This window comes from Vicugna pacos, chromosome 8, assembly GCF_048564905.1.
Source record: "Vicugna pacos chromosome 8, VicPac4, whole genome shotgun sequence".
NCBI classification, from domain to species: Eukaryota; Metazoa; Chordata; class Mammalia; order Artiodactyla; family Camelidae; genus Vicugna; species Vicugna pacos.
The window spans coordinates 75,845,948-75,873,209 of NC_132994.1; the positions used below are offsets into that span (position 1 = coordinate 75,845,948).

Consider the following 27,262-nt stretch of genomic DNA (forward strand, 5'->3'; position numbering starts at 1 on the left):
TCCCCCTTTTACAAGATAGATTTAAACTGGTCTAATAATTCATTTCTGGGGCCCTAAAATCACTTGTCATGCTCTGCTATTTAAGCAGCTTAAAGAATATACTCATTATCAAGTGTGAGAGATCTTTAAAAATGAAACTGTATGTATAATGTGTAATGTCTAATATAAAAGTGAATTATTCATCTGATTTTGAAAGATACGTGGCAAGGACTTTCATACATAAGTGATCTCTGGTTGTTTCATTTTCAAAATAAAAAACAATATAATTATCTAATATTTTTAAGCAGAGTTGTGGCCAAAATGTCGAGTCCATATGAGGCGTGATGGTAAATACCAAGGGCAGGTGGCAAGGACCAATGGTAAGGACACAAGGTAGGAACAAGTGTCAGAGTATTAGGACTCCCAACAACGGTCAAGAGAATCCAGGTGGCCCTCAGCTCCAGCAGGAGGGGAATGAAGGAGAGAGCGAGCCACAGAAGGGGAGAGCGAGCAGCGGAAGGGGAGAACAACCTGGCGAGGTCCAGCTGACCCGGAAATAAGACACGAGGAAGAGGCCCGCATGTCGAGGACACTGGAAAGCATCACTGGGCAGCTAAAGTTAAGCCAGCAATTGCCTATCATCAGACTATTTACAATGTGATAAAAAAAAAAACCCTATATTTTAAGACACTGGTCATTTGGATTTATCTTTCATAAATTAAATGCTTTCCTAACTGATTAAACACTAAAAGCACATGAGGCCATCTGCCTTTATTCAGAATACATTCTCTGCTCTGACAAACCTGCTTACCTGTTACGCTCTTAAGAACGCTTGTGAAGAGAAGAGACTCCTGTGCTCTAGCAGCCAGGTGTCCGACAGGACACAGCCCATCTCTAGGAAGGACTGGACGCCAAGAACAGAGTTTCGGCTTCATCAGCACATGTCAAGTCTTGGCAAATTACTGGGACATAGAATGCCAAGAATCAAGGATATAATAAAGATATAAGATCACGTTATAAAACCTACACTCTTTAGTATTTGCCATTTTGGATTATTTGTTTACATGACAAATACTGAACACCTGCTATGTGCAAGGCAGTGTCACAATTATCTGTAACTCTGGGCCCCACAAGTGGACAAAAGCCTAGAATGTAATTCCTTCCACCACGTGACGTTCTGCCCTGATCACACACGAGGATATTATACCGTATCATTGGGCCAACAGAACTTCGAGAGCAAAAGTGAGCACTGATTTAATTACATCAGACAACAGGGGCTGAGGATGATCCAGACCAGCTAGGGAGGCTGGTCACCCTGATTTTAATACAAAATATCACAAATTAAATAAAGAGAATATCAGTAGTTTGAGAACTGTTATGAAAAATATTTGTATTAAATGTTAATTTTTTAACCAAACAATTGATAGTGAAGAAAAACTATCCATCTAAATATTTTAGGCTTAAAATAGATATGCATATATAACTGGATAAAATGCCTTTGTAAGTACTGCTTTAATCTCTCTACTTATGGTCAGAAGTATAATGATTCTCAATTTAAATAAAGGTTACACTTCTCTAGATCTAGGTGACGTCATTCTTGGCCAGTTTGCCACTGGTTTCCTCAGACAAATGGTATCATCTTCTGTGTTTTGGTATGAACTCCACGTGTAAAGGGAGAGGCCATGCCTGTCATTTACCAGCTATCTGATGGCGCACCTACAATGAGTATCTCCAAAATTATCTTCTAAGAAATAGCGTCATATATTTAACCACAAAAATTCAAGCAATATCAGATAATTTATTAAAAGCATAAAACCACCTAAATTAAATTGAGATGAAAAAATTAGTGGGCTGAAGTAAACGCCTGCATCGGAAACAGCAGCTGGAACAGAGCCCCAAAGGAGAAGAAAAATTCACAGTAAAAAGAAAGATACCACGCTGATGAGCAAAGATGAACAGCAAAGTAACAGGAACAGAGTGGAAGACAAAACTGGGTGCAAAGAGCAAGTGCAAAGAATAGAGAGCAGTGGCAAGCATCACAGATACTGATGCACCACAGGCGCTTTAAAGGTCCGTGGTCTACATACACCAGGTAAAAGACAGATCATCGGAGTGGGTCCAAAAACAAGGCTTAAATGTATGTTGTCTACAGGAAACACACCTTAAATATAAAGACACAGAGAGATTAGGAGTAAATGGGTGGAGAATGACATACTATGCTAACACTATTCACAAGAAGATGGGAGTGGCTACATTAATTTCAGGCAGAAAAGACTTCAGAGCAAAGAAAGATATGGGCAATGTGGAGAAGCACTTCATAATAATAAGGGGGCCGGTTCTCCAGGAAGATGAACAACCCTGCAGCCCGTCCACCCCCAGCAACAGAGCACAGACACGTGAGGCCAAACTGACGGGACTGCAAGGACAGCAAACCCACCACCACAGCTGGAAGCTCCCAGCTCCCCGTCAGAAACGGACAGATCCAGCAGGCAGAGATCAGCGAGGACGGATCTGAACTCCACAACCTCATCAAACAACCGGCTACAGTTGACACCTGCACGTGACTTCACCAGCAGCAGCAGGAAGCACAGTCTCTTCAGACTCAAACGGAGCATTTACCAAGACAGACCAAGTAACAGACCATAAAATACACCTTTTAGCAAATAAAAAAGAAGAAAAATCATACAGTGATGTGCTCTTAGATAATAATGCAAATAACTAGATATCAAAAACAAAAAAGCAGCTGGAAAATCTTCAGATACTTGGAGATTAAAAAATACTTGCAGGTGTGTGGAGCCGGCGGCGGCGGCAGGTGGCAGCACCTGGAACCTGGAGGTCAGCCCAGACCCGCCTCAGAATGCACTGACTCCCCTCCTTCACTCTCCTCCCCTCTTTGCTCCCCTGCAGGAGGAAGGCACCCCCGAGTCTCCCTTCCTGCGAGAGGGGCCCGGCTGGGCTGGGCTGGGCCAGGCTGGAGCAGCGGTGGCCCAGGGAGCTAAACAAACACAACTTCTAAATATCACACAAGTCACAGAAGAAACCAAGGGAAGATTAAAAATATTTATAACTAAAGGAAAATGAGAACACAGCCGAAAATTTGTGGGATGCAGTGAAAGCACTGTTTAGAAGGAAACTTACAGCTTTAAATACATATAAGAGAAAAGAAGCAAGATATGAAATTAAGATCTAAGTTTCCACCTCAGGAAATCAGAAAAAAAGAAGAGTAAATTAAATCCAAAGTAAGCAGAAAAAAAGAAATAAGAATTAGAGCAGAAATCAATGAAATTGGAAACAGTAAATCAATAAACTCAACTAAGTCAAAAGCTGGTTCTTTTAAAGGATCAAGCAGCGCAATACGCCTGTAACTTGCCTAACTAAGAAAAAAGGAGAACACAAATCACTACTGTAAGGAATGAAGAAGGGGACACCACTGCAGATCACATGGACATTAGAAGGATAACCAAGGAATCTTAAAAACAACCCCATGCCCACAAATTTGATAATTTAGATGAAATGAACCAATTTCTTAAGGGAACCATCTTCCAAAACTTGCACAAGAAGAAATAGACAATCTAAACCAGCTTTTATCTATTTGAGAAATTAAATCAATAACTAATAACCTTCCAAACAGAAAGCACCAGGCTCAGATGGATTCAGATAGTAAATCCTACCAAATATTTAAGGAGGAAGTTATACCTCTTCCCTACAGTCTCTTCCAGAGGAGAATCAGGGGAGACACTTCTTACCTGGTACATTCCGTGAAGCTAGTTAGTGTTACCCTAGTAGCAAAACCAGACAGTGATATTACAAAAGAAGAAAACTACAGACTAGTATCTTTCATGAGTGTTCTCAACAAAACATTAGCAAATCACATCCAACACTGAATAAAAAGATACACACCATGACCAAGTGTGATTTATCCCAGGTATGCAAGGCTAGTTCAACCATGGAAAATCAATTAATGTGATCATTCATATCAACAGGCTAAAAAGAAAATCACTTCATCCTATCAATATATACAGTAAAAGCATTTGTCAAAATGCAACTCATTCATGATAAAAGTGAACTAGGCATAGGAAGAATTCCCTCAACTCGACAAATATTTACACAAAACCTATAGCTAACATCATACTCAACGGTGAGAAGCCAGAAGCTTTCCCACTAAGCTCAGGAGTGGGAGGGGCAAGGGTGTCCCCTCTCACCACTCCTTTCCAACATCATACCGGAAGTCCTTATTAATGCAGTAAGAGAAGTAAAGGAAATAAAAGGTACACTTATTGGGAAAAAAAGACATTAAATAGTCTTTGTTCACAGATGACATGATTGTCTATGTAGAAAATTTAAAAGAACTGACAAAATCATTCCTCTCCTGGAACTAATAAGAGATTATAGCAAGGTTGCAGGACTCAAGGTTAACATATGCAAGTCAATCATTTTTAATATACCAGCAATGACCAAATGGAATTTGAAATTAAAAACACATCACCATTTACATTAGTATTTCCAAAAATGAAATACTTATTTATATATAGAGAAAAGATACATAGAATAATCAACACAATACTGAAGGAGAACAAAATGAGAGAACTGACACCCTCTGACTTCGAGACGTACTACAGAGCGATGGTAATCAGCACAGGATGGTGCTGGTGCAAGAACAGAGACGTAGATAAATGGAAAAGAAAGAGGCCCAGACAGACCCACATAAATGTAGTCAGATGATCTCTGACAAAGGAGCAAAAGCAACACGAATGGAGCAAAGCGCCCTTCAACAGAAAGCACTGGAACACGTCAGCATCCACGTGCAAAAACTAGACACAGACCTTAAACCCTTCACCAAAAAGTAACTCAAAATGGATCACAGACCTCAATGTAAACTACAGACCTACAAAACTTCTAGCCAGTGTCACCAAAGAATCATCTCGTACTACTTTGAAGCTCTCCTCCGCTGGTGGCATTTCACTTTATAAACACTTGGTACTCAATAAATGCTAGCAGACAGAGGAAAAGCCTGGAGTCAACCCCCTGACCTGAAAGGTCTGAACGCTCAGCCGCAGAGCATCGGCTGACGGTGAGGCGTTCTCTCAGCATCTGATTCTCGGTGTGTTGCCTAAGCCCCTGGTTAAGCCTCAACGCCCGACTCGGTGTCCGTCAGTCTCCAGTCCTCCAGGATAGAATGTGCTTTTCTCCTTGTCCCTCTCACCCCACTCCCCCTTCTCTGAGATCTCCTCACTGCTGTGTGTCCAAGTCATTTCTGTCAGCAGTTTTCTCGGGCCCAGAATGGAATGGAAAACGATTCAGTTCCAGGCATGGCTGCGAATTCCTCACCTTCCCCACAGCCTGGAGCCTCTCCTTACCAGGTCAACAGTGAATCGCATCCTCAGAATCTCTGATGTCTGGGCAGCTGAGGGCCCCTGCTCCCCTCTGGCTAGCACAGGCCAGCTCTGATGGCATCCCTGCCTAAGAGGCAGAGAGCCATGTGACGTCAAGGCTCTGAGGAAAAGGAATGGTACAGAAGTGTGAGGGCGTCTTCTGGTCAAACTCCCTCCCTGGACACAGGCCCACATGCTCCCATGTGCCCAGCCTGAGTCAGGACACTGGACTTGCCCTGCCCAGCTGGCCTAGGTGCTACTGCACAGAAGCTGCGACTGCAAACAGGGTCAAATCATGCAGTTTTGGATTCTGTGTAATGCTGCAGTGGAAATGGCCCAACAGCTCCTCAGCATGGTCATGATGACCCTCTTAACTTCCCTTCTCCACGAAACCTTGCACTGGTCATGGCTGGAGAATCTCATTTCATCCCATCACTTCGCCCCTTTGCTCCAAGAAGCAGAAATGTGGGACTCCTGGAGTTTCTCTTCCAGGCAGTGAACCCAGGCTTCCCTGAGGGGCTGTTAGACCTGACCCGAGGTGGGACCATCAGGAGACCATAACCCGGCAGGGGTGAGGGAGGAGTCTCTTCACGCACTCGCTCCGCACCCAGGAGGGAAGACAGCGCCTGGTGCAGGTTTACCAGGGCAGCGGGGCGGAGAGAGGGCAGCGGGGCGATGGGAGAGGACGATGAAGCCACGCAGGTACAGAGCGAACGCTGCCCCACATCCAGGAAGCCCCAGTGACGTCTCCAGGCCTGGCCAGGACCTTCGCTTCCCAAACTCCAGCCTGCCCGTTCCCCTGGTCAGTCGAGTCCTTTGATTGCAGAAGACAGCTGCATCAGGTCGCTTAGGCCGCTGCATCAGGTCGCTAGGGTTGCTGCAGCAAAGCACAGCGCGCTGGGCGGCTGACACAACGGAAACTCACTGGCCTGGGTTTTGGAGGCCAGGGGTCCAAAATCAGGTACTGGCTGGGTTGGTTCCTTCTGAGGGCCACGAGGGAAGGACACGTTCCAGGCGTCTCTCGTTGGCTTGCAGATGCCAGCTTCTCCCCATGTCTTCACAGACATGTCTTCCGTCATGCCTCTGTCCAAGTTTCTTCCAAGGACATCAGTCATACTGGACTAGGGCCCAGCCATCATTTACTCATTTTACCTTAATTACCTCTCTAAAGGCTCTGTCTCCAAACACTGGGAATCAGGGCTTTAATATGAATTTGTAGGGGGGCACAATTCATCCCTTAAGAGTTTTCTAGAATAAAGTCTATTTCAATGTGCTGTAAAGTTACTTAGTTGGCACGTCCACCCCCCTATTAGACTGGAAGCACAGCAGGGCCAGTGGCTGTCCTGTTCTTCGCTACATTCCCAGCACTCAGCCCAGGCTTGGCCCTTAAAGGTACTCAACCCGCAGCTGCGGAATCACACGTCTCTCCTGGTGTCTGCACTCCCTGCTCGCCCTCCTTGCCGGCCAGTCCCTCTGGTCCCGCAGGCTCACGTTTCAGATAGTCACCTTCCACATACTACTATATTTCACTTGACATCATTTGTACTTACTTCATCTCCTTTAAAGCGTATCACATTTTTTCTTAAATAAATTTAAAAGGAAATTTTTTCATATAATTTTTACTTTGGTTATTTGTTTTATTATTAAGTTGTAAGAGTTACATAAGATCATTATTGAACATAAGTATTGAGAATATTTTCTCACATTCAGTGGCTTGTCTGTTCATTTCCTTAAAGGCTGTTTTGAAGATCATAAGTTTTTAATGTGATGAAGTCCAATTTATCATTTATTTGTTTCTTTGAAGGTGAGTGCTTTTTTTGGTTTTGTTTTTTCCAGGTTTGAGGTTTGATTGACCAAAGCAAGTTGTATAAGTTTAGGTTGTCCGTGTGACTATCTGATATATGTGCACATCGTGAAATGATTACAGCAGTTAATTAACATATCCATAGAGTTACATTTCGTGTGTGTGTGTGTGTGTGTGTGTGTGTGTGGTAAGAATACTTAAGACCTCTCTTAGCAGATTTCAGGTGTACAGAACAGTGTTACGAACTGTAATCATCATGCTGTACATTAGATGCCCAGAACTTACTCATCTCACAACTGAAAGTTTGTGCCCTGTGATGAATGTCTTGGCAGGTTAGTGCTTTTTGTGTGCTAAGGAATCTTTGCCTACTCAAGGGCATAAAGAGTTTCTCCCATGTTTTGTTCTAAAAATTTTTTAATTTTAGCTTTTGCATTGAAGTCTATCATCCAACTGAAACCTCAGTAATTAAAAGGCCATTTGTTGAAAGACCATCCTGAATTATCTCGGTGCTTCGGCTGAAAATCAACAGGCTGTGTGGTGTGTGTCTTTTGTTCCACCAATCTGACTGGCCTGACACCAACACACAGACTTGATTACCATTATTTTATGGTGAGTCTTGAAATCAGACAGTGTAAGTCCTCCAATTTCACTTTTGCTTTGTCAAAATTGTTTTGACTATTCTGGATTTTCTGTATTTCTACATGAATTTCAGGTCAGTTTGTCAGTGTCTCCAAAAGTAGTGTGCTAGGATCTCCATGAAGACTGCAATTTTGGAAGAACGTGGAGAATTGACAGCAATATTAAAGTGTTACAATTTATAGTCATGATGTATTTCTCCATTCAATAGTCCTTATTTTTCTCAGGAAATGTTTTGTATTTTTAATATAGAAACTTTTTTCATCTGTTAAATTTATTCCCAAGCATGTCATTTTTAAAATGACAATGCAAATCAAATTGTTTTGTTCATTTCAATTTCCAAGTAATAGTTGTAATATATGAAATTATTTTCTAAAAAATGTTGAACTATCCTGTGAACTTGCTAAGTTCACTTATTAATTCTAGTAGATGTTTTTGGAGATTCCTTAGGAAATTTTTAGTAGATGGCACGTGACTTTAAGACAGGTGTACTTTTTCCTTTCTAATTTTTATTCATTTATTTGTTTGTCTTCAGTATAATGCACTGGCTAGGACCTCTAGCCCAAAGTAGACTACAGGTGGTCATTGCAGGCATCCTGGATTTGTTTCCAATCTTAGAGGCAAAGCCTTTAATATATCATCTATCTTCGTGGTGGCCACAGTATTTTCAAAGATGCTCTTCATGAAATTAAAGAAGTTCCCTTATATTGTTAGTTTGCTGAGATATTTTCCCCTGTGAATGGAGCTTTTTGTCAGATACTTCTTCTGCATCTACTGAAATGATTATGTTTCTTCTTTGTTCCATCACTAGGAATTAATTAGCAAATGTTAAACTTGTTTTCTATTCCTGAGACAAAGTCCACATGTTATACTGTTTTGTACATGTGACTGAATTTGTTAAACTTAATGTTAAGAATTTTGGATCCATGTCCATGAGGAACCCAGATCTTTAACTTACTATTTTCGCAATGTCTGTTGGATTTTGGTATCAGGATTATGCAGGCTTCATAAAATACAGTGGTAAGTGGTTCCCAGTCTCATTTTCAGAAGCATTTTGTGTAAGATTGATATTCTTTCTTCCATAAATGTTTGACAGAACTTACAAGTGAAACTACGAGGTCTTGGAGGGTTTTTGTTTGTTTGTTTAAGAAAAACATTTCCTTAATGGGATATTCAGATTTTCTGTCTCATTTTGGCTCTTGTATACAATAAGTTGTAATTTTCAAGGAATTAGTCCATTTCATGTTTCAAATTAGCATAAAACTATTGATAATAGTCTTTTATTGCCTCTTTAATGCCCATAATCCATAATGACATCCTCTTTTTGACTGTTAATATTGGTGACAGGTGAGGCTCCTCTTTTCTTACTCAGTCTTGCTGGGGTTTTTACATTTTAATTATCTTTTCAAAGCTCCAGTTATTGGCATCATTAGTTTTCTTTATTGTTTGCTGCTCTCTGTTTTATTGTTTTGCTCCTCTCTCGATCACTTAAGTTAGGATTTAGTTTACTCTTCTTTTTCTAGATGCTTAAGGTGTTATCTTAGAACACTGACTAATATAGGCATTTAAAGTTACACGTTTCCCTCTCAGCATTGTTTCACTGAGTCCTACAAATTTTGACAGTTTGTTTTCATTATCATTCAGTCTGAAATACTCTATTATTTTCCTTGTAACTTCTTCCTTGTTATATGAGTTATTTAGAAGTGGGCTCTTTGATGTTCGTATCTTGTCTACATAGTTTATTGTTATTTTTATTTCCATCACATCAAAAATACTGTATGATTTCAATCTTTTGAAATTTACTGAGACTTACTTCAGTCAGTCTGTAGTCTGCCTTGTGAACGCCCCACGTGCAGCTGCAAAGAGCCGGAGCGCTTCGGCATCGTTCAGTATACACAAAATAGGTTATGCTGATGGTGTTGTTCACATTTTCCTCAGCCTTAGATCTTTTATGTACTTGTTCTAAGTTATTTAAAGAAGAATGCAAAACTCTCTAACTATGGTGTTGATTTGTTTATTTTCCGTTTCTGTCCTGTGAGCTTTATTCTTCATGTGTTTTGAAGCTCTGTTACTAGGTGTGTGCACATTGTGGATTGCTGTCTTCCTGTGCATTGACCCCCGTGGTCATAGTAAAGTACCCCTTTTTATGTCTCACAATATGCTGCTTTTAAAACTACTTTGTTTGGTATTTATACAGCCACACAGCTTTTAATGCTATTGGCATGGTGTATCTCTTTCCAGCATTTTGCTTTCAACCTATTTGAGTCTTTCTAATTAAAGTGTCTATTTCTTACCCAACATATAATGAAGTCTTACTATTTTATCAAGTCTGATAATTTTTGGCTTCAATTGAGGCCATTGGCATTAGTTTACAATTAATCCACTGACATTTAATTGTTAGTTATATTGGGTTCAAGTCTACCATCTTCAAATTTGCTTTCCATCTGCTGCCTCTGTTCTTGTTCCTCTTGCCCTGCCCTCCTCTTTTTGTAAAAAAGCTAGTTTAATATTTTATGGTTTCTCTACGGATTAAAACATCCATACTTACAACATATACATACAATTAATATTGGCCCAATTAACATTTCACTCTTCACCCTTCACAAACAAGAATCTTACAACAGCGCAATTCTCTGTATTGCTCATCATTTGTTATTGCTTTCATATATTTAATCTCTACATATTATATTAACCCCACCTTACTATAATATTATTTTTGCTTTAATCACTCATCTACCTTAGAAAAATCAGACAATACATATGACAACTTACATGCCATTCTCCTAACAACGACCCAGAGCAGCGCCCTCAGGAACACGCAAACACCCCAAGTACCTGGGAAACTAACTCCTACGTCAGTGAGCGAACAGAGCAGAAATGGCAAACAATCTAAAAACTCAAAAAAAAAAGATTGCTTCATCAAAAACCTGCAGGGTACAGCTCGATTAGTAGTCAAATAGTAATAAACATATCTTATTTGTTGTCCGATTGTAGAAATAAGAGAACAAACAACAAAAGTACAAAGAAGGCATAAAGAAAAAGTTAAAATTAATGAAAGGGCAAACACATTAAGAAAGAAGTAATACATTTTTAAAAATCAAGTTTGTAAAAAAAGAACAATTAAAATGAAAGGGTAAATCTGATTAAGAAACAAAGGGAGAAATAAAAATATAAACTATTGAAAATTGACAATTACAAAATAGTAAGATCAAATAAATTTTAAGTGAGAATAATTTGTGCAAATATTTTATATGAATTTGAAAATCTAAAGGAAAAACAATTTTCTAGCAAAATAAATTGAACAATAGATGAAATAAAATGGAAAAAAAAAGCAAAACAAAAACCTCAAACTATAAAGAAATTAGAAAGTTTGTTAAGATCTTCCATTAAAAATATGTGCCAGACTAAAATGGTTTTACAAATTATTATTTAAACTTCCCCAAATGGATAACTTTAGTTATTTAAACTCTTCTAGATTAGAGAAAAGCTTAATTTCATAAACTATCATAATCTTAATAGCAACTTATGATAGCATACAAAAAAGTCAACTATATGTCAATTAATGGATTAGATGCAAACTTGCTAAAAATGAGAAAAATTAATTTCCTTAGCATCTCAAACAAGTAATTCCACAGGAAACTAGCATAGAGTACAAAGAACTCAGAGGCAGCACAAAATTAGGAAATTTAAAAATCTAGTAATAAAATAAGAAATTAACACTAAGAAATTAGGAAAATCATATATCACTGGAACATGAATAAGGATTTGATAAAATTCCTAATAAAAATATGAACAAGAAGAAAAAAACTCATACATGATGAAAATGATTTATCAAAAATATCAAACATCATATACAAAATTAAAAACCTAAAATTCCTACAATTAAAATCGAGCACATATTAGACATACTTGCTTTTTCCAGCATAATCCAACATTGTTTTTGTAGGTGCTCGTTACACAGTCAGATGAGAAAGCAAAACAGGTATTAATATCAGAAAAGTGGAACAAATGACATTTATTTGTAGATGACAGGACTGTATGCCTAGAAAATACAAGAGATTAATCTTTTTGACTGATAAGGAGAACATAATGAAATGGATAGATAGGAAACACATTTTTAGAATTCTGGCAATGAGAGAATACATAAACTATGAACAAAGTTTAAGAACAACTCTGAAGGCAATTTGAGTATCTAAAAATAGGCAGAAATTGGAAGGGTTGGTTCAATCTTGGGTGTAGTCCACATTTATTAGCTTTTCTGCTAAGAGTATGGCTCAGTCAGGGTATTAAATATTTAGAGCCAGGACAGGTCAGCATTTGGGGCTGCCAGAGCACATGGAAGTGGAGAAGAAAAATTATGAAAAGGGAAGAGCCACAAAGGAGGTAGCCCCCAAATCTGCATTCATATTCCTTTCACATCCTTGGCTGAACCCAAGGACCAAGGCCAAAACAGAAACAGAATCACAGACACAAAAATGCTTAAAGGCACATATCCACAAATTTAGGTTAATTCATGAGAAACTTAACTGGCCACTAAAATAAAAGTAAATTATGTTCAGAGAATGATGACAGAATCCAGAAAGATAACAGAGCATATTATCCACAAGGTAGTATATAAATTAAAAAATTACTGGACTCCTAAAGATATAGAAAAATGTATTCCATGACCCAGAGAAAATAGTCAACAAAAAAGACCTAAAGAAGACTCAGTTGGTGGAAATGCAGACAGGATTTTTAAGTAACTGATACGTACATTAAAGAATCTCCAGGAAAATACATACTTGGCTGCAATGAGTGAAGAGACAGGAATTTTAGGAGACACAGAGCTATGAAAATGAATTCAAAATAAATCTCAGAACTGACAAACACAATATATAAAATAAAATAAATCACTGGATGGAATTAGCAACAGATTAGAGAGAACATTAGGAAGGATTAGTGAAATTAGAAGGATCACACCAAATTACCGCAACTGAGACACAGGGAGGAAAGACTGAAAAAACAACACAGAGCCCTAATAACCTGTGAGACAACATTAAGTGACCCGTCACATGTGCAATTAGGGTTGCAGAAGAAAAATGACAGGTTGGCAGAAAAAAATATTTGAAGAAAAATAATGGTCAAAATTTTCACTACATTTCTTTGTAATCAGCAGCCCAGAGACCCAGGAACCTCAGAGGGGCCGAAGCAGGACAAGTATGAAGAAGACACTCAGGTACATTATAAACAAAGTGCTGGAAAAAAACCCAAACACGGAGAAAATCTTAAAAGCAGCCAGAAAAAAGACATGCTACATACAGGAGACTAACAGTAAAAATCAAAACCATCAGGAAAGCAAACCAAATGGAACAAAGCAAACAAACAAAAAAAGATGGAGGCCAGAAGACAAATGAACAACATTTTAGAAATTCTGAAAGCCTGACAAGTTAGAATCCTAAGTCCAGCAAGAATACCTTTGAAAAGTAAAGCCAAATAAAGGCATTTTCAGATAAACTGAGGCCGAGGGACTGTGCGGCCAGCACACTAGAAATGGTACAGCCGGCTGTGGACTGAGGTAAAATGATGCCAGGAGCAGTGTGGCTCCACCCAAACAGATGCAAACCACTGGAAATGATGCAGATGTGAGAAACTATGACAGGTTATCTTTTTCTTTTCAAAAATTCTTTAACAATCATTAACTATTTAATGTAAAATACTAGCAACCTGTGTGGTATAAACAACACACACAGTAGCATAATATTCAACAACAACAGAAGAAAAGATAAAAAGGTGTATGAAGGAATTCTGTCTCTTTAAGGATTTTACATCCTACAGAAATGGAATAATATTAAACCAGGTGGACTGATGAAGACGCAGATTCATGTAAACTCAAGATCAACCACTTGAAAATGTAGAGGTAGCACGATAAACGCCAATAGAAAATACAGAACAGAGCAGTAGAGGAAATAATTAAGTCAAGTGAAGACAGGAAAGGAGGGACAACGAACAAGGGTTAAAGAGAAAACAAACAAGGTAATGAGACAAACACAAGTATAATTACACCGAATGCAAACGAAGGACAGTCCTGAAGGAAGCAGTGATTGAGCCTCACCTACGCTGACTACAAGCCACACTTAACATATACATATACAGATGCAGATGGGGAGGCTGCAAAGGACTGAAAAGAACAGACATGCCAGCAGGAATCATAAGAAAGCTGGTGTGGCTGTTAGACACAGAGCACGTTAAGGCAAGCAGTATTACCAGAAAAAGAGAGAATTAGCTTCGCAGTGACAAGAGGATGTCACAAAGATACGACAAATACAAATGCATAAGCACCTAGTAACAAAGTTTCTAAACACATGAAGCAAAACGGAGAAGTAATAAAAATTCATAACTTTGTTTATATTGGAAACTGTATTTCTAGTTAAAAATGGGAAAAAATACATTCGCAAGTGATAAAATCTATACAACAATCAGTATAGTTTTACCAAAAGAGTAACAGAACCTGTGTAAACAAATTATATAAAATGTTATTCAAGGCTAAAAAGTAATGCCAATGTTTTTGGGTAAGAAGAAAATATACTTTGATTTACAAGCGAAGAAATAAATGCAATATAACTGCATCCAAAATCCCAGGGTGGATGTTTTGAATCTGAAAACAAGCCTGATAGAACATTCTTTCTCTTTTTAAGTATTCACAATGAAGGAGACAAAGGGTCATGATGTCATAATTTATAAGGAAGCTACACAGCGGGGAAATAAAAGGTAAATAAAATGTATTGAAATGTTAAACATTCTTAAATATGGGTATGAGTAGATGTTTCAGTATAATTTCTACTTTGCTTAAGTTTGAAAATTTTCTTATAAAAATGTAAAAAATGTATTTACTAAGTAACAATTTCCATGAAATTTTTAGAAAGTAAATGACAGATGAAGGTTATCTAACCAGGTATGTAGGATAAATTTCAATTTACTTACAGTAATCAAAACAGTATGATCACAGTTGAGGGCTAGATAATTAGCATTTAAACTGCTCAAGGAGTCCACAGAATTATTTGGGTTTATATGAACACTTCAATTCAGTGGAATAAATGGATTATTAATTAAATGTTATTGATTCAACTCATCAGGAAGAAATAAAAATTATGTTCATAAAAATATAACTCCAGAAGCATTAAGTTCTAACTATGAAAATTAAAACTATAGAAATACACACAAAAAATTTTAAGTACTATTTATATTACTTTGAGGATAGGGGAAGCCTTCATAAGCAAGACAGGAAACCAGATTTGATAAAAAAAAAATAACAGATTTGACCTCACGAAATTAAATTTCTTTGTAGTTAAAATTTTTGGAAAGCACATAAAGAAAATGCTTGTAACATATAACACATAAAAATTTAATATCCTTAACAAAAATATAGAATGCAAACTGTTTTATTAAAAAAGTAAACAATTCAACAAAAAATACACAAAAGTTATGAATAGACAAACAGAAGTAGGAGGAACAGTTAACAAGCATGGAAAGATCCTTAATGCAGTGGTTTATCGGAGAACGGCATATTGAAAGAGAAACAGTTTCACTCCTGCGTTAGGAAAAGTGTGACTTTCTGTAGTTGTTTTAGAAAATTTAACATGTGTCTAAGTTTGTAGCATCATACGCGATATGATATATATTTTTTAAAGGACTAGTAGGTAAGACTTTATGAGAGTTTACTGCAGAATTATTTACAGTGCAAAACTCTAGAAACATCTGATCAAAAAGGGAAAGGTTTAATTAGCCTTTTGCTAGTATCCACGCTACACGATGAGACAGAACTTAACAGAGCCAAGCGTCTGGTGCACAGTCTGCCCTCCTCGTCTGCGGTGCTGCATCCGCAGACCCACCCAGCCTCGGACGGTGCCCTAGTTTACGATCGCTGGTGCTTGAACCCGGAGGCGCAGAACCCCCGGCACAAGGGCTGGCCGAGCGATCTAGGGACTTGCACCTCTGATTTTGTTACGGCGGTGGTGTCCTGGGAACCATCCCCTGAAGAGACTGAGGAAGGCCTCTAGTCACATTTTTGTTTTAAAAAAGGAAAGAGAAAAACATATATTTGTGCATATGTACTGTGTACAGACACACAGCTTTGAAAATACAGGAGAATGCATCGATGGTATGGCTCCTGACAGGCTGGGGTTCTGGGGTGTGGGGCCTGCTGGCAGTGTGTAAGTTTCTCATGGGCAGTGTGTGGACAGGAGGGTGACCGCACCAACCGTCGTAGGCCATTTCGTAAAAGAGACGTCAACACTGCTGGACCCTTGTGTCTGCAGGGGCTGTTGGAATGCATCCTGCCCCCACCCTCATACTAATGGAAGACTGTATCACTATTTTTCTTGTTTATGCCTCTGCACTCTCTGAATTGTTAAAACAAATATGCATTACCTTTAAAACTATTAACTGTCAGATGATTTAGTCATATAGGCTGTACAGTGTGCATCACTAACAGGTCTATGTGCATTAAGCACCAAGTATATTATTTGCAATTAGATTAAACATTTTTCTGTTTTATAATAATTTTATTATTGTAATCATTTTGCTAAAAACATACGCAAGAGACTCAATACTATTTACACAACTCATTTATAACCTAAAAAATAAAAAATGTATGCACATGGGTTCCAGCAAGCCACAGAACACTTTCATCCAGGGCATATTTCTCAAGTCTCATAATTGTCCTAAGAAAGAGAACTGGGCACAAACACCTGTCTCTACAGGTCTTAGTAAAAAACCTACACACAAAATGTGCCAGAGGCACAGCCACACCAGGGCAGTAAGTCCCAGGCCCCCCCGCAGGCAGGCGGAGCAGGCGTGCTGGGAAGGACATCTGCGGGCACTCACCCTTGCCCCATTCTGGGAGGGCCTGGGGATGTGTCCAGACTGCCTGACATGGAAGTGAGATTTGTTTGTTTTCCTCAAAGAGGGTTCTCCAAATTGTAGATGTTTCAAGCTCTGCCAAGTCTGGATCTGCCCCTGTTTGTAGGTGAACTGGGTCACCAACAATTGCTGTTTATAATCACAGACATGGACACCATTATATTCTGTGGAGATCATATTCCTGAAGATGTAAACTTTGTGACACGTCTATGATCATTTGCAAACCTGATGTTTTGCATTTGAGTACCTGAGTGAATTGCCTTTAAGAACCTGAAAGCAGATTCCTCTGGAAAGAAATGTTACAATCCTACATTAATGGATCACAGAGGAGGTACCCAAAGCACCTGAAGAAAGAGCACAAATTCAAGTTGGGCAGGACTAGAACAGAGCCAATGAGCAAGTGCTAAAGGTGGCGTCACTTAAGGTGGACTTGATCAGACGTGGAGACAGCAAAAGGGAAGTCCTGGAAAGAAAAGCTGGTGGTACCACCTACACACTGGTGAGGGGAAGACTGAGGCCTCATGGACAGATGGGTGGACACATTTCTGAATCCACCAGGCAAGTCACGCCTTCTCAGAACAAAAGGAATCAAACTAACTTAGCCTGATGCCACTAGAACATTTAAGTAATCTAATTCTCTTTGTTCTGACTCCAAGTTCAAACAAACCGTGGATTGCCACCTGGCTTCCTAAACGATTACGACCACACTGAATGCCAATATTCTGATGCTTGTGACTAAAACATATGTGTGTCGATAAATAAATGGAATTCCAGATTTAGGTATCAGTCACACTGGCTCAGTCAATAAGATGTGGACTCTGATGAATCCATCTTCATTTGCTTTTGAGTCTGTGAGGCCAATAACCAAACTCTGGACTGTGATACATTCAAGGAGAGAACTCTGAGAAGATGGTTTCCCTTTGAAAATACCCACCCCATGTGACCAATTTAAATTCCAATTCATGTTTGAATTATCCTCACAGCACACAGTCAGCAATCGTGTCAAACAATGAAATCTCTAAAGTAAACGGTAAGTGCACATCAAACAAAAACACATACTTTTTTTTTACATTTCTTCTTTCAAACATGGAGTTATGCCAAATTACATTCTGTTCTTAAATATAAATTTATTCCAGATAACACTTCCTGGGCTTCTAGGCTTTTAAAAATTATTTTTACCTATGTGATTGGTTATTAAGGTTTAGCGATCCGGTCTGGTACATCTCTTCCAACTGTTTCCTGTTTCCAAAGTACAAAGCAAGGTCTGTGGCAATGATGGCTTTGCGGATGATCTCAAGCACCTGCTCATATTCACTGGAGCTCAGGGTGGAGAAGATATTGTGCCCTTCCAACTACGGAAAAAATACAAATAAACACCACCAATAACAAGCACAAGCTCCAATCTTATGACATTTTCAGTTACTTGAAACAATATAGTCAGTCAACGGCAACTGGTCATGACAGTTTTGGGGGGAACAAAGAGCAGTTTGAAACGATGAATGAAATTACCGTTCTGGTTTCTCCTTAAGGTACAACAGCAAAGCTACCACTTAAATGAACTGTTTCAACTACATAACATTGTTTCCCACCACAAAATCCTCGCGATTTAAATATCTCCCTGGTTTTTGGATATTTCTAGTAAGTAATTAAAGGACTGGAAAATGTAAATATTTAAGTACAAGATTTTTCCTTTTAAACTAATTAAAAGCGTCAGTAATTTTCACATTATACTGGAAATTAACGGGTTTCAAAAGCCATCTATATCCTTGTCCACTTCTGCAAATCTAATGAATAATAACATATTTTTTCTGTATCCCAGAAGAAAATGTCCCATGACCTGAAAATAAAATGAAGGCATATTAAAAACTCTCCCTACAGGCAAGAATGCTTTCACATAAAACATAAGTCACTGAGGTGCAAAACCTGTATGGCTACTTTCTCTTCTTCTGTCCTCATGGGATGTGGACACAGCAGATCATCGCCCTGGACAAGACCAGACACTGGTCATGTGGACTCTACCATCTGAGAAATTTTCTTCTATATATGAATCTTTTAAAGACTTTTTACAATAATTTGTTTCTCAGAATTTGGAGTTTTTATTTGTAATTGAGATTAAAATGGGTTATTTTTGTTCAAACAGAAAAAGTGGAGATTCAATTTGTGGATTCATTATTTTTAATGACTTATTAGTCAACACAGTCATACTAGAAATTGATTCTTAATCGTTTCCACTTGTCTTAGGCTACATTTATTGGCTGATAAAAGACATTAAAATCTTGAAATTATTAAAGTATAGTTTTTTACAAAACTGGACACCTCACTAAGATACTGTCTACTTCCTATTACTCTGACATGTCTGTATGTGCATCACTTATTTTCAATCATCAGAATCTTTGTGTCATCTACTTTTAAGGTATTATGTTTATATTTAAACTATTCTATCATAAATGCAACAAATGGAGTTGGTTCTTTTCCTGACAATGGCAAGAGTAAGGACTTGAATTTGTAGAATGCTCTAAGGTTATAAATCACTTTCAAACACATGATTGCACTTTCAAATTATAAAATTTAAATAACTCTTTGATATCTAATTGAAACAAAGTATCTGCTCAAACATGGTCAAAAATTTTATTTGACTAAAGAGAAACTGCAGTGTTTATATAAAACTGGCTATTTCAGTAATTTTCAGTAATGCAATCCATTTGAGGCAGTCTTCAGAAACACAATAGAGTCAAAGAGGTGGGCATGGTAAGGCCGGACTTCAGCTCAACACGAGGAAGAACCACCGAAACGTTCTGAGTTACCAGGTGAACTCTGCGTGCGATGCTGTGGGGGGACATTCAGGCACAGGCTGGTTAGTAACCAGCAGAGATGAGGGAAAGGGATTAAGGCACCGGGAAGGTGGCCGAACTCAATCGACTGTCAAGCCCCTTTCAGCCTCAACTCTACACTCTTATTGTAGAAACTTACAGGAAAGAAATCTTTACTCTGGCCCTCGCTACAAAGTGTGCTTTTTCTCTGATCGTAACTCAGGCACAGCAGCTGGCCTCACACCGGACTCCTGTGACCTGTGCTCCCCCACCTCATAAACACGGTTCAGACTGTGCGTTTGGCTGGCACTCAGGCACACGTCCACTACCGGCAGGTCGTCTGAAGCGGGATCACGTGTGATGTGTATTTACATGCTTCATTCTCTCTATCACCAATCAGCTGTTAAATTACAGTGTGAAAAATATTCGAGCATGCAGTTAAAATTTATGTTTTAATCTCCCTAAAATAGGGACTTCTTAGCCTGGGGCCACAGAGGGATGAGCTCAGTGCAACTACACATAATACACTGAGGGTCTCATCCACAAGCACATGTTTTCATCAGATTCTCAAAAGTGTCCATGATCTAAGACAAATTAAGGCCCATTTTAAAGGATCTGTATATTCTGCTGGCTGTTTAGGTGTCATTATTTCTCTTACTACTTCACTTTTCAACGTTAGAGGAGAACTAAGAGGGAAAGTTCAGGAGTGAACCTTTGTAGTGAATGGCTGTATGAACTGGGACCCTCTCACTGCTTCCTTCAGCATTTCACAAGTGTGAAGGGAATAAACGATAAACAGTAAACGGCTCCTTCCCTCATGAGACTATAGTCTGTATTTATCAGCATCTTGCTCCTACCAAAACGAAAGAAAACCAGGGGGATACAGCAGCCAACCACAGCAGGTAAAGAGCTGCAAATCTTTCGAAAGCTCCAATGTCACACTGGTGAACAACCTAAGAAAACCTCATAAGATAATAAGATACTTCTATATACCAGCTGATGAGAGTATTATAGCTACTATCCTAGGTTACACTTTGAAGTTCGTATTAATTCAAGGCAGTTGATCCCATTTTGTATCAATCAAGCATAAAATAACAAGCATTTTATACTTAGAAATGTCTCTAAGACCCCAAGATGGGTGAGCAGCATGCAACTCTCCTGTCTGAGAGCTGATGGATGGGCTCCGTGTGCAAACGCTCTAAGGAGCCGCGACGTGTGGGCTGTCAGAGAATGTAAACGATGCTGCAGTGGTCCTGATGCTTCAGTGCTCCTCGGGGGCTCGTTGTGAGTGGCTGGTCTTTGAGGCCCCTGTGGGCTCTCAGACACCATGATGCTCAGCACCCTAGTTCACTGCTGGGGCACCCCTTTCTTGCCGGGGCTGTGTCTTCCCCATCACAAAAGGAAGAACATATGTCTCACCTCGCAGGTACTCAGTCTAGTGCTCCACTCTGTGTCAGGGTGTAAGCGGTTTAATGCCTAGCATACCCGAGACCCTGAACAGCATAAGCTCTTTTTCCTTAAGGAGCTCGCTGTTCAGTGGGAGAGACAAGCTATAAGCACACACAAAACCAGAGCGGGATGGTCTGCACGAATGGGCTGAGCGCTGACGGTGCAAGAGCGCGGGAGCCTCTTCCTGGGGGCGCCGTGAGCTCTGACGGACCCGACGGAGAGCAGGCGGAGCAGCAGGAGGCCGCGCGCGTTTGGGTCTGGTGGGGACCACAAACATTCCAGTGTGACTAAGGCGAATTTAACAGAGAAATGGTGAGAACTAAAGTACAAGTTTTAAAAAAAAGGCTGGATGCAGAACTGAAGAACAGCGTGGAAAGTAACATGGAGCCTCCGATGATTATGTAAGGTGGTGACGTGCAGAGCCCGTGGGTTACATGAGCCACTCCAGCAGTGGCGGGGACTGCAGGTCAGAACGAGGCAGCAGACAGATGATCAGTCCTCCTCAGCAAGCTCTTAAAATACCATTATTAATCATAAATTATTCTCCCCACCGCCTTATGCTGCTCAGAGATTAACAATGAAATAACTAATGATAAATAATTAATAATAAATAATAATAAAAGAGATTTCTGTGGAACGGCTTTGGAGCTCAGACTTCAGACCTGCACGCCAACCCATCCAGGCCTCGCCCCCAGCAAGCCTGCCCCCACTGGGCTGTGAATCACTGTCACTGGAAGCAACAGGCAGAGGCTGAATCTTTCTGGGGCTTTGGGATGAAAAACGTCAGTGACGCAACTAACTGCATCAACACTGACAACGACAGTGCCTTGAGAAGACACACAACCCTTACTTTGATTTCACTCTCCTACTGCATCAAACCACACACAGGAAACATGAGAGTGTTGTAACTAAGAACACAGGGTTTGGCGTCAACTCTAGTTTTCAGCATCCTTCTGCCACCTACTAGCTGTGTGACAACAAACAAGCTACTTAACCTCTTTCACGCACGTTCTCCTACGTGTAAAATGGAAATGAATAATAATACCTGCCTCATAGGATACCATAAAAATCAGACGCATTAACATGTGCAAAATTCTTACATTTCTGGTTTATGGTAAGTACCTGAGAAATGATGAAATGGTTGCTGTGATGATGGTGGTGAAAATGATGAGAAAATCTACCAGGATAACTTCCGCAGGCAGAGCTGGGGGAGCGGGGAGACACAAGCAAGCAAACAGACATGCCCAGAAGTGAACTTACAGCCCAAGACCACTTCCACTCAGAGCACATCTGTAGAAAAGGGTGGATTTCAGCTGGCCTTCATAATCAACTAGAACACTGTAGTTTCTTAGCAGGGACAGTGCTGAGTAGAAGCGTAACGCCTCTGCTACGACTGCAGTACACACAGCCTGCTCTGCCTCCTGCGGCTGGCGCTGCGCCGGCTACGTCCAGGAACGCTGCCGCCACAAAAGGCGATGGAAATGCCATGGGGTCCCAAAATGCTGGGTATAAAGATAACATTTAAAAAATCTAAAAACGTATTTCAAAAGCCCTAGATAATTCAGAATTAATGGAATGATGAGAACCTTTTCATAATAATTAAGTCATCATTCCTAATTGGTCTGTTTCCTCAAGTTTGACTTCTGCTCATTGAACATGGGATATTCACAGAAGGCAAAAGACAGAAATAGGGTCACTTCAGTATTCGAAATATCATTAACATCTTATTAGGAAAGTGATTTGAATATTACAATGAACAAATATGAATAGTAAAGTATTAAATGAGTATTAAAATGGATTTGCTGTTCCAACACTAATGGTTTCATCACCATTACTAAAAACACATGGCTAAGTTTTGGGTAAGAAAGTCCACCTACTTTCTGGTCACTGTCCACGTGCAATAATGTCCTTACCTGAAGCCATTCCACTTACATTCCCCTCCTGAGCCACCCAAACTCTGTCCTAAGGAGACGTTATCTGCTCACTTTCCCCTAAATGAGACTTAGCACACGCACACGCACACGCACGCACACGAGGCTTCAAGGAGGCCTGATGGGGGCTCTCTCTAACCATCACATACTAAGATTTGTATCTCCTATCCGGCCATGCTGTCAAAGGATGAACAGTTCCAAGAGCATGGCCCTCTGGTGGCCGCAGTGAATGAGTCTGTGCAGAGACCAGGGCGGCAGCAGGAAAGCCCGTCACCCCCGGGAGTGCGTGGACGGATAGGGCTGTCAGAGGTGCCCGTGAGGTGCAACGACATATTGTTCTGTCTCATATTTCAGTAACTGGATGTTGAAATTTTTACTGTTACCCAAGGAGACCACCCTCACTGGTCAAGTTCGGAGCTGTCCTGACAAAATATAAAACTGGCAGGTCTTGGCGACTGGGTGTGGGGGTGCTGGGGGTGGGGGGGTACTCTTCTAGGGTCACTGACCTGTGCAGTCGGTCGGGGGAATGAGGCACCACCACAGGAGGTAAAACGATCAGCACAATTCTGGCCACACCAGATGCCCAGTGCAAGCGTCTGGAAAAAGCATCTTACTGCACCCTCGGCTGACACGCAGGTATGAGGGTCAGGGCCTGCTAGGGTGAGGAGGAACCCCGGGCAGGCCGGGAGAGCGGGGAGGGGCTCAGCGGGAGGGCAGAGCTCCGGCCCCGACACCCTCGCTCCAGACCGGGTGCTGCAGGAGGGCAGGGCCTTGTGCTCTCGCTATGACTAGACCCCGGTCCCAAAGCGTGTGCCGGCCGCTGGGAGGCACCGGACAAGTGTGTTTGTTACAGAAATGAATTTCAAGAGGCAGTTAGATGGAGCTGAGAAGAAACACTCAGGGAAGTCTCATGAGCATGTAACATCAGCAGAGTGCAGAACTTTCCAGAAAAGGGGGGAACCCTTCCCGAATAACCCTGCTCATGGAGGTGGGGCCATGAGCTTCTGGCCCCCACGGTCTCTCCCTGTCACAGCTCACCCGGGGGGGGCTTGGTCAGCCCCGCATACGGGCTCAGGTTTTACCTGGTGGGCTCTTCGCCCGACTCTGCGGCCATGACCAGCCCTCCCATCCAGCCGCCGTCCTAGTGATCTCTTGAGAACCGTCTCTTCTCTGAAGACAGAAGAACGACTGTGCCCCTCGTTCTGCCTCGCCAGTGACTGAAATCCCTTCTCTAATGCTTGGAATCTAACTGCGCTCCCACAGCTTTGTGGGAGCCAACAGCTTGCTTGGACTTAACTTACTGCCGTGAGCTCCAGCGACGATGTTCGATCTCTCTGGGAACCCCGCACCAGGCAGCATGGCCCCTACGCTGCTGAGGGTTTGCTGAAAATGTGCAGGCCACTCAGAACCACCGCTGCTGTCCAGGGCAGCCAGCAGAGCGATCTTCCCGGCTGGAAGTCGGCCTCGGCTGGGTCCGACCGCCCCACTCCCGCCTGCTTTGCAACACCGCTAAGTCATTCGGTTTGCTTTACTCCAACTGGCAGCAATGTACTCTGCAATCCTGGTCTTTTAAAAAACTAATTCTACTGTATTTAAAACAGGTTTTCCGAAGAAGCATTATGAAGGTTATTGAAGTTCACTTGCAGATTAAATTCTCAGAAATGTCACAGTCAAATGAACAAATTCATTTGGGGCAGAAGATGAGCATGGGACTCAGTGAGCCCTAATCATCCCTAAATGGAGGCGTCCTGATGTCATTTCTGGAATTTATCCTCCTTCCTGTTCAAGTAAACAACCTCACATGATGAATAGGGGCAAAGTGCAGCTATAAACTGTCACAAAGTTCTACGATGTTTGTCTGTCTGCCTGTTCTAATGTGAGTGTCATACGTATACACGCACGCATCTATACTACACACGTGTACAATCACAGACACACAGACACACATATATTCACCCACACCTTTTATTCTGCTTAACTTTCTAGGTATGTGGTTTGACTCTATCTAACCATCCATCCGTCCACATATCGTTTAAGGGAACATCAGGAATGGTGATTGCCCGTTGCTTCCAGGGACATAACCAGCCCACGAGCAGTGGAACGTTCAGCTACCAGCTGGATGTGGCCCAGACTGAGTGAAACAGCTCTCTAGCCTCATCTAACAGACCCCCCCACTCTTAGCCAGCAGGTGACCACAGCACACATGTGCTTCAGTGACCTCATCACTGACCTTCTCGGTCTTGAGGAAGAGGGCCCGAGACAGGTAAATTTTGCTGGGTTTTGCAAAGATCCGAGCATGCAGGACTACCAGTCACTGGGCGGGCAGGACACGGGAGGAGCCACTCACAGAAGCTGAGGAGAGGTGGTGGGAGGGAGGCCTGGGCTACACGAGGGAGGAAACTGGCACCAAGTGGCAAAGACCCTTCTGCTCCGCAAGGTGCCCAGAGCCGGCCGCTGCCTAAGCTGCTGTGGGGCCCCCTCCACAGCCTTGAACGTCCAGAACCCCTCCTGCAGACACGTAATCAGAAGACCTACTGAGCCTTCCCTGCCTCCTCTGAGGTGCTGCCAGTGAGAGCAAGAAACGGGAACCGCTCTTCTTCAGTCAAAGACAGATCACGTTTTTAAAGACTGCCTGTGAGAGCATTCAGACCATTAGGTAATAGCCACTTTGTTAAGACCAGTTTGAGGACAATGGTTTTAAGTAAAGAAGGAGCATATGTATCTTAGACAGTGAAGGTCTGTCAGCATCTAGATCAGTCATTAACACCATCTTAAAAGGAATACAATAAAATATAAAAACACACAAAAGAAAAAAATAAAGGAACTTCAATGCACTTAAAAGCTTACTAACTTTCAAGATTTGTTGTTCCAAACACTCTTGGTTCAAGAATATGACAATCCACATAAATTAAATTAACTGTACAAAACAAATTTTGCCTTAGGGTATAATGTACTTAAGAATCAAATATGATTGCAAAATACACACATAAATTTTCAAAAATGAGTCTTTATCCAAAGAACTAACAGGTATCTAAGGATGACTCTAAGCATAAGGTTCTACAACGAAACTCAGCTGCTGTTTGTAAGTAAAACCACAGAGAGACCCCTCTTTTACTTACAGATGGCCAGTGTCTCTCAGAAGGTGACAGACATGGGGGCAGAAGGGCGCGGCCAGGCCGGCTCACCTGGAGGATGGACACGGTCTGGGAGAAGTGGTGCTGCTCCATCGTGGAGGTGGAGTAGAGGGCAGCCAGCGGGTGGTCGAATTTCTGCAAGTAGCTGTTGCTGAAGCCTCTGTGGTCCAGGTCATGACACAGACACGCGATGAGCAGTCCTTTGCGCTTCAAAAAATAATACAGTGCATGGATGTTCAAAACAAAGAAGCGGGACATGGGGAAACTTACAGCTTGTCATTCCTATCATGTTGACTTCTGTCACTGATACAGCTGCCATCTTCATGAATCTCTGAAATTCCAATGGCCTAACTTCTTTTTTAACCAGTTTCTTCGTTTTTGTTTTTTTTTTGGTTATGAACTTGACAGTTGAATTATTCTTGAGTTTTCCCACTCAACTCTGGGAAAAAGTGTAGGTGGTATCAGATTAAAGCAAATGTTCTGAAGAATTACAGATAAGGCAAATCTGCACAAGGAGAGGCCAGTTTCAGTTTTTCATTCAAAATCCTCGTCAGTGTTAAATTCTAGCAATGTGACTGTTACTATAAAGAAGGACCGTAGCAAGTAAATCAGTCATAAGGCCTGTGAAATTGGCAAACTCTCTAGACAAAGAGCAGAGCAGCGAGGGCGCTGGTGGGAGGCGGGTGGGGTAGGAAGCAGGGCGGAAGGACGGTGGGGAGGGCAGGTGGGGCGGGGCTTCTGGGAGGAGAGCCCTGGGCTGGCGGGGAGCAGCGAGCAGCATCCTGGCAGGGGAACCCTACCCCATGGTCAGAGGACCAGGAAAGTGACCACCACTGTGGGGGCTGCAGGGAGACAAGGACACAGAGAATGACAGATGGGGTTGGGTAAAGATCGTATGTGTGAACCAGGGACTGATTTCAGGGTTTTTAGTAGAGGAGTGACATCCTCCAAGTGACAATTTTAAAAGGTCTCCACGCTGGCCACTGTATTGAGAACCGACTTCAGGAGGGTGAGAGAGACCGGTGGGGCGGTTTCGTGGCGATTCAGGTGAAATATAATAGAGATTCAGACCAAGGTGACAGCGATGGAGGCTTCTGAGACGAGTTCAGTTGGAAGGTTCTGCAGGCAGAGTCAACAGGATTTTCTGATGGCCTGGCTGGGAGAGGAAAGGAGGGCGGGAAGAGGGGTGATGGGGGGAGGTGTCCAGTATGACAGCCAGGTTCTGTCATTGCTGTGATGGGAAGTCACA

General features: G+C 41.3%; 1 protein-coding gene across 16 annotated transcripts in view; it reads right to left on the reverse strand.

Moving 5' to 3' along the window:
• Positions 1-27,262, reverse strand: part of PDE10A (phosphodiesterase 10A) — a 327,889-nt gene that overhangs the window by 19,099 nt on the left and 281,528 nt on the right. For all 16 annotated transcript variants that reach the window (XM_072966176.1, XM_072966173.1, XM_072966174.1 and 13 more), the window contains 2 exons: positions 26,065-26,220; positions 17,869-18,041 (listed from right to left, as the gene is read on the reverse strand). In XM_072966176.1, coding sequence (XP_072822277.1) covers positions 17,869-18,041; positions 26,065-26,220 — 329 coding nt within the window. The remainder of the gene's footprint in view (positions 1-17,868; positions 18,042-26,064; positions 26,221-27,262) is intronic.